This window comes from Larus michahellis, chromosome 7, assembly GCF_964199755.1.
Source record: "Larus michahellis chromosome 7, bLarMic1.1, whole genome shotgun sequence".
Lineage (NCBI taxonomy): Eukaryota > Metazoa > Chordata > Aves > Charadriiformes > Laridae > Larus > Larus michahellis.
The window spans coordinates 60,476,353-60,484,812 of NC_133902.1; the positions used below are offsets into that span (position 1 = coordinate 60,476,353).

At 45.2% G+C, this 8,460-nt stretch overlaps 1 protein-coding gene across 2 annotated transcripts; it reads left to right on the top strand.

The window, feature by feature from the left end:
- On the top strand, window positions 1-8,050 carry DAPL1 (death associated protein like 1). 2 transcript variants are annotated; one of them, XM_074593639.1, is made up of 4 exons: window positions 1-180; window positions 3,382-3,469; window positions 6,170-6,233; window positions 7,793-8,050. In XM_074593639.1, the coding sequence occupies exons 1-4, from the start codon at window positions 123-125 to the stop codon at window positions 7,910-7,912; spliced, it is 330 nt and encodes a 109-aa protein (XP_074449740.1). In that variant the 5' UTR covers window positions 1-122; the 3' UTR covers window positions 7,913-8,050. The 2 variants fall into 2 exon arrangements, with proteins under 2 accessions (XP_074449740.1, XP_074449741.1); XM_074593640.1 differs by lacking the exon at window positions 1-180 and adding an exon at window positions 532-710.
- The last annotated feature ends 410 nt before the right edge of the window (window positions 8,051-8,460 follow it).

The window sequence follows — 8,460 nt, forward strand, 5'->3', positions numbered from 1 at the left end:
CACCGCCCCTCACGGCTCCCGCCCGCCCCTCGCCGCCGCCGCTCCCAATCGCCCCTCCCGCGCGCACCTCGCGCTCAGGTGCCGTCCCCCCGCCGCAGACGGCACCGCTCTCCGGCCCCGCCATGGTGCGGCGAAGGCGCGTCTCGCCGTTCTCGCCGCTGGGCGGGCGCCCTCCTGCAGGTAGGGGCCGGGACCGCGGCCGCCCGGGCTCCCTGCGCGGGAAGCGGTGCGGGAAACGTTCCCGCTCCGCGGCGCGGGCGGGCGCCCCCCCGAGGGGCGAGGGCCGCCCGGCAGCGACGGCCCCGTGGCAGCGTGGCGGGGCTCGGAGGGGGCGCGGCCGCCGAAATCAACCGTCCCCCACAGAGGCGGCACCGGGTAGCGCCGGCCGCCGCGGAGCCGCCGGGCCGGGTCGGGCCGCGCTGTTCCGCCGCAGCCGGCGCTCCCACCTTCCGCGGGCTCCTGTTCTGCCCCGGTCGAGGCGGCGGAGCCGAGAGGACGGGCCGGTCCCTGTGCGAGGCAGCGCCGCCGGCCGGGCGCAGGGCGGGGACTGCTGTGTGGCGGGCGGTCCGGCGGCCGCTCCCTCCTCAGCCCGCCGTGCGGGACCCGCGCTGTGGCCTGGGGTGCTTCCCCTCGGGTCTGGCGGACGGGCGGCGCCGGGCTTTGCCGCTCGCTGCCAGGAATGCGCTATCGGGTAACGGGGACAGAAACAGGTATCGATGTTGTAATGAAATGGGGTTTTTTTTATGCGTTCCGGTCTGATTCCTCGCCTCTTAACGGAACGTGAAAATTATTTTCTTTCCCTCTCCACCTCCCCCCGGCGTTCTTGACCCGGGCAGAACGGGGCCTTGCAGCGCCGGCGGCCGAGCCTCAGCGCGGAGCTCCCACCGCGGCTCCGCAACGGGCGGGTGGTTGGTCGCTGGGGGCGTGTAAGTGCGTGCAGGCGGCCGTCAGCTCCTGCGCCCGCCGCTCCGTGACTTGTGTGGAGCGGGGTCTCGAAGCGCAGAGTGTCGGTTCATCTCCCGCGGGGCCCGGGCACACACGGAGCTTCTGCAGCTTTGGCCCGCGCAGCTCCTGCGAAGCCTCTGCTTACTCTGAGGTAATTAGGGTGCGTGTGTCCCCGGTTTATTAGGAGCAGTGACTGCCTTAAGAGCACTTGTGCGTCTCACCGCACCCCTAAAATCTGTTGGCACCTAATTCTTGAATCTTAGATTACATGGCTTTCAGGGCACTTAAAGAAATCAAAAAATTGAACTCTATATTAAAACTTCGATATCTCTTTTAATTGCTTTGAAAAACAAAAAAAAAAATTACAAAACAGATTTCTGGTGCATTCCAGAAGCATCTGTATTTAACGCTTCCGCTGCCATGGGTGTTTATGAGCAGGTTTGACAGCTGCTACTAGCAGCTATTTTCAAGTCAATGAAAAGACTGAAATGAGTCCTGCATTATTTCTAATCCTTATAAATAACTTTCTTCTGTGGGCTTGTTGGTAGTAGACACAATTCCTGATTGGCCACGTAGTGTTTAAATATCTTCTCCTATTTTGTCTCTCTCTCTCCTTCCCGCCCACCCCCCAGCACCCCAGCTCACCCATATGCTTTTTGTAAAGATTCATCGTGTTAAAATGCCTTTGCCTCCCTGTGTGTCTGCATCTCTTCACCTTGCTAAATTAAAACTATAAAAAATGCCCGTATTTAGAAATCACTAATCCTGTACCTGTGTGCTTAGTGATGGTCCTGAACCAAAAGTCATGGATCTAGATTGATTTATGGTTTTTTATCTACTTCCAAAATTTTAGTTGGGTTCCCATTTGCAGTTTAACTCCTTCCAAAAAGCCAAAAAAATCTAAGCACCTAATAAGCTGTGGAAGAATACTTGGGATAACTTGCACTGGTGTTCTGGATGAACTTGTTACAAAAGGGAACATGATGTCAAGACGACATCGGTCTAAGATCTTGAAATATTCCGGGGTGCTTTGGGTTGTTTGTTTGTTTTGTTTAATTTTTTAAATCCTTTGTCGTTGTTTAAAGATGCCTCTCATGTTATCTCCTGCTGACAAAGACAGGTTTCACACCTTGTGAGCTGAGGGTATTTAGAATATTGGTTCTCTTTGCTGGTAGATAATTGGCAATGGTTGGCACTTCCATTTCCGAGGAGACTTTCCATTTTGCAGTTAGACTCCCAAAATAATTTGGTTCAGCCTAGATCTCTAGTGTATTTGCAGCTGTAAGATGGCTAGGCGATTCATTTTCTGCTTATACAGCAGCATAATTAACTGAATGTAATTTTAAAAAGAAAGGAAAAGCCACATGTAGATATTGCAGAACTCCAGCACTGTAATGCTGCTTTGTACGCGACTGAAGGAGAATTCTTGTTTCTAAAGCTAAACTTGCAACCAGGAAATATAAGGTGAGTAGTCAGATTTGATTAAAAAAGACAGACACATCTGCTGACCCAGAAATGGCCAAATACATTTCTCATGCTATTTAGCTGAGTAATTCATGAAACTTTCTTCCATTTCTTATTCACTCCCACCCCCAAATGCTTGAGTTTGAAAACTCTAGTCTTGATTATTCATAAGAATAGGAACCTTGCTGTAAGATGAAGCAACTTCTTCAAAATAATGAGAAATGCATACTAAGTTCTTTCTTACTCTCGCGGTTTTAAAATTTAAAATACACTCATGAACAGGGAGAAAGCACTTCTTTCAACAAGATGCTTTAGATAACTTGACATGTTCTTTGTTCAGAATTGAATTTTCTGATATGCCTCAGAACTTAAATTGTTATTGTTAGGTCGTCTGTAGCTTAATTAGTGCTAATTGGTTTTGTGATTGGCAGATATCTTAATAAAATATAATTAAACATGTTAGAACACAAGTACAAGATAAGTATGCAGCTGGTTCTTAGCTGCATTATTAGCTTTATTCTAGAATAGCTTGAGCAAATCATGAAACCTTTATTGCTGTTAGTGAGACTGTTTGAAAACCTGGTGGTGTTTAGAGGTTTGTTTGTTTTGCTTATTAAAATTTATAATGGAAGCTGTTACATCTGAGATTTATAGGGGAAGAACGCACATTACTATAATAAGGTGTTAAGATTTAATATAGTTAGCAATGACCAAAACCCCTCTGACTTCTTGATTATAGTATTTGGAAGTTGATTTGAGTATGCGGTGACACAGAAGTTTAAACTTTTTGTTGGATCTCTTTGGCATATTTCTGTGTATGTGTGTGTTCAAAAGTGAAGCATAGTGTTAATATTGTAAGATGATTTCTTGTTAAAAATTATCTGGGGTATAAACATTTTCTTCTTCTATAAGTGTATGTGATGTAGTATATAATTCTGTAGATATTTTTACATTAACTGTATTTTCTTGCAGTCAAAGCTGGAGGTATGAGAGTGTCTCAAAAGCAAGAACATGGACCTGTTGAGAAAAACACTAAACCTCCAGGAAAAGAAAAAACAAGGTATTGCACCACAGGGCTTGTTCCCCCCTGCCCCATCGTTAAAAGTTCATAGGCAGTGGGGCACATACCTTCTTTTTTGCACAAGTTCCCTTTAAGAGCCTGCAATTCTTTTGGGGCATATCTAGAACTGCATAGTTATTGCAGAGTACTTAGCATCCCTCATAATTGCTGTGATGTTCAGAAACCAGTCACTGTGGCGCTAAGTTTTTGTTTAAAGGAGCCTGATGCAGTGATTTGCTCTTGGAACAAATCTGTGTCCTGATAGCTATGACCTTGCTGTGCAAGGAGGTGGTGTACACATCCTCCTCTACATGATGATTAGGATACTTGTGAGTGTTAAGGAAGTTTCTTTGCCCTGGGTTTCCCGTAGCAGAGTCTCAGGCAATAATCCAAAGGGGAAAAAAAAAACTTATTCAAGTGGTAAAGCAGCACGGACAGCTCGAGCTGGGTGCCTCTGGAGAGGGACCCAGAACCAAGAAAATCCTGGGCAATTACAGCCTTGCAAGATGATGGAGAGCGGCCCAGCAATGACTTCAGCCAGCTCCCTCAGCACTCTTGGGTGCATCCCATCGGGGCCCATGGACTTGTGAATATCTAATTGACCTAATTGATCCCTCACTTGATCCTCCTCAACCCAGGGGAAGTCTTCCTCTTTCCCCATTACTTTCCCCAATGCCTGGGATTCCTGAGGGCTGGGCCGAGCAGTAAAGACCGAAGCAAAGAAGGCATTTGGTAACTCCACCTTCTCCGCATCCTCCATCACCATGGCTCCTGTCTCATTCAACAGTGGGCCCACAACTTCTCTGGTCTTCCTTTTGCCTGCAATATACTTGTAGAAGCCCTTCCTGTTGAGCTTGACATCCCTAGCCAGGTTTAATTCCAAGGCGACCTTGGCTTTCCTCGTTTCATCCCTGCACACTCTGGCGGCATTCTTGTAATCCTCCCAAGGGGTCAGTCCATTCTTCCACTTACTGTAGACTTCCTTCTTCCACTTGAGCTTTTTCAGAAGCTCCTTGCTCAACCATGCAGGTCTCCTGCATCCCTTGGCCGATTTCCTGCTCTTAGGGATGCACCGATCCTGAGCTTGGAGGAAGTGGTCTTTGAATACCAACCAGCTCTCTTGAGCTGTGGATTACTCCTTCCACTGCTGTGGATTTAGGGACATCAGTTACTTTTTACCTACAAGAAAGGAGCCCCCTGTACAATGGAGTTTTTATAATACCCAGGTAACCATTTAAAAAGCCTGAGTTAGACAGGAGAGGTAAATTGTCCATGTGACTTTGTTCTGAATCCCACTTTTTTTTCCACACCAAGATTTAAGTTGCCTGTATTACTTCTGATAAACAGGTTTACCTCTGGTGCTTCTGAGTAGCTGCTGTCAAGAAGGCTTCCTTTTCAGTTGAATGTCTGTGTGTACGTTGCGATCATAGTATCAGTGTGTCTGACAGTCACTACAAAGTACTGTAATCTAGTAATGTCGCTGTGAAATAGATTGTTTTGCCAGGAGTTAAAAGGGAAGCTTGTGACTAGACTGACAGCTGAACTTAATTTTTGGCCCAAGATGTGATTTTATTTTTTTTTTCCTCTAAAATGTTGTAATCAGCTGCATAACTTTTAAATTAACTGGATTCAGCCATATTTAACACTACAACATTGACAATATTTCTTGGCAGGCTACAAAAATCACCACTGTAGGTTTTTGTGTGTGTTTCTCCTTGCTTGCTCGGAGAACACTAACCTAAACTATATGTTTTGGAACAAAGCTGAGCCAGTAACACTGACTTCCTTCCTGTTTACTACTTCGCTGCACCAGAATCGATATAGTATACATACCATGTTGAGGTGATGGATTTCGTTGTCAGGTTGCAATCACGGAAGTCACAGAGAACTTTGTAGTTTAGTAGCTCTCATATACAGACTTGTTGCCTCTAAGTTTCTGACTCAGATGAGATTCAGATCAGGGACAGGATACCATCCAAGGGACCTGGATAAGCTCGAGAAGTGGGTCCGTGTGAACCTCGTGGGCTTCAACAAGGCCAAGTGCAGGGTCCTGCATCTGGGTTGGGGCAGCCCCAGGTCTCAGCCCAGGCTGGGGATGGAGGGATGGAGAGCAGCCCTAAGAGAAGGGCTTGGGGGTGCTGCGGGGGAAAAGCTGGCCATGAGCCAGCAATGTGCGCTGGCAGCCCAGAACCCTCCACACCCTGGGCTGCATCCCCAGCAGCGTGGGCAGCAGGGCCAGGGGGGGATTCTGCCCCTCTGCCCCGCTCTGTGAGACCCCCCTGCAGCGCTGCCTCCAGCTCTGGGGCACCAACAGCAGAAGGACACGGAGCTGTTGGAGCGGGGCCAGAGGAGGGCCTGTTGAGAGATATTAATTGTATAGCTTAAATAAGGAAGTTTTAATTAGAATAAATTACTTAGCATTATAATATGGTATGATTTATGCTGTTTGACTAGCTTTACTTGCCATGAGTGGCTAGATTTGCTGAAGTCTTTAGGCTGCAATAGAGGTAATTTTCCTAGCAGCTGGTGCAACACAGATTTTGCATTGTTCTATTCTGAGGCAGCACACCTTTTTTTAAGGGTTTAGCTCCAACACATAAATTTCTATTACAAAATGTTTTGTATTAAGTCTGTAAAATGAAAGTGACAAGTGTTTCTGTGAGATGGAAATGCTAAATGATTTTTTCTTTTGCTTTACAGTGCTATTGCTAGTTTTTCAAAATCTCAGAACATGGGCGTCTTGCTAGCAGAAGTGCTGAGCAAAGTAAGTACAGCTGGAAGAACAAGATATGTGTTTGTAAGGGCTTCTCCATAAAGCTAAACATTTCTTAAAAAGAGTGAATTTTCCTTAAATTGCTGTCATCTGACATTTGTAGGTTTGTTATCTATCACTAAATATTCTTGAGATGATCTACTGTTTCTGTAGTGGTTGCGTGGCTGAAGTGCTACATGGCTAAAAAGTAGCCAGGCTTCCCTCCTCACTCTGCTACGTTTGATTCCATTCCTGTTTAACACTAAGTAGCCCTAAGGCAGTTATGTATACCTGTTATGGAAAAGTACAGCAAGATATTAAGGTGTGTCCTTTTTTTAAGTGGTATTTTGATTTAGATTTATTGAAATGTGGGGAAGAATTATCAGTGACATAGGAAGTTTGTGACAGAGCTGAGATTACAACCCAGAACAAAACCTAGTCTTCAGTTCCACTACTGTGGAAGTAGCTTTAATTTCTGTAAGAGTCCACCTTAGAGAAGGAAAAGACGGCTGTTCAAGAGCGGTGGGTAGTCTCGCTGACGAGTGCGGAGTGGATACCAAGGTGGAAGCTAATGCCAAACTACTGTAAGTGATTTCCAAGAGAACAGGCACAGCGTACCCACTGTTGTTGCACACGCAGCTATTTCACCTGAGCCCTGACATTAGACAGTCAAGCATCTTATTGACTTCTCCCTTGGAAATACAATGAGGTCATTGAAAATTTAGTGTCACAAAGCTGTTGGAGGACCTTCTATTCATCGTTATGCTTACAACTACTGTCCAGTATCTCTTGCTGGGCCGTCAATGCAGACTTACACCTACACTTGGCAAGAGCTGATTCAACAAGCATCCTTTTAATTTGCGTGCTCATCTGAAGATCTGACAGTTATCATCTGTTTTTCATACACTTGCAGTCTTCATATTCTGAAGCATGCAAGAGTTCCTCATCCATAGGGCTTGTTAAAACATCAGTTGCGTCACTTCAACGATGAGCCTTTCATCAACAGATGTGATTATAGCTTTAGTACGTAGATCTTGAATTTTTGCTTACACTTGTTAAGGAGAACAGATACAACTCATCCTTTTTCTCTTCCACTTGTCCCCATCTCCTCTGTTCTCGCCTACCACTTCCTTCTCCTGGTGGTTTCCAGAATCTCATACATGAAGCTTCCTCAATAGTTCAGAAAGTGATAATTAGATACTGTAATGATGATGATCTGAATCTGGGAAAATAAGAATTTGAAGCCACTTACTGTTAACTCTGGCATACTGATGATCTGCTCTGCTTTCCTTATCTTGACAGCTCATTCTATGAACTAATAAAAAAGGCAGGGGAAAAAAACCGCAATAGCTCACTGAAGGTAGACAGGCTCATATCACTTTGAAAACAGAAATTATACTTAAATGTACAGAGTAAGCAGGACTTTTATGTATTGATCACTTGAACTTATTGTGGAGTTAGGTTTTACTACTGTTCTTAACCTACCTTCATATGATGGAATTTAGGAAGAGAATAGCAGAAAAGCTGTATTCTATCACAAAAACTTTTCACCCCCCCCTCTAATGTTACAGGTGAGCCACAAAATTCATGCAGCAGCATTACAAGTGACTCACCGAAAACCACAGCCTGCCTTGGAGAAGTTCGTACTGCCTAAAAGAATTTACATTATTCAACAGCCACGGAAATGTTAAGATACTCATTAAAATACTCATGTTTACTTAAAAGTGAGTTTCTATTCTAAATAGCACACTGTTGTAAAATGATCAAAAGCTATGTGCCTTGTATCTTACTGTATTTCTGTTACTGCCAATAAAACACTTTATAATAGAGTTGCTAAACGAACTCGGGATTTATTAAAATATCATGGCTCTGTCTAACCCAGTTTTACTAGTGTACGGTGGTTACTCTGTGCTAAGAGGTCCAACGGCTTCACTTACTGTGTGAATTTTGGCTGAAGTACTCTCAGCCCTCTTTTCGTGTTTTAATTTAATGATTGCAAAGCTGAAGTGAACATGATCCGAAACAAGCGGGTCACAACTGAAAGGCATGGTTCTTGTTTTAGTTTAGGCTGAGGTGTTGCAGGCTGAATGTATGCCTTAGGCTTTTTGCATAATTAGAAACTTCAGAAAGTCCTGGGAAAGATTTCCGTGCAGTGGAAAAAAATTTTTTTCTTGCATTTCTTTGTGTGAGGATGTGCATCTGGTCCGCAGAGGTTCCTCTGCTGGGCTGCAGCCAGCAG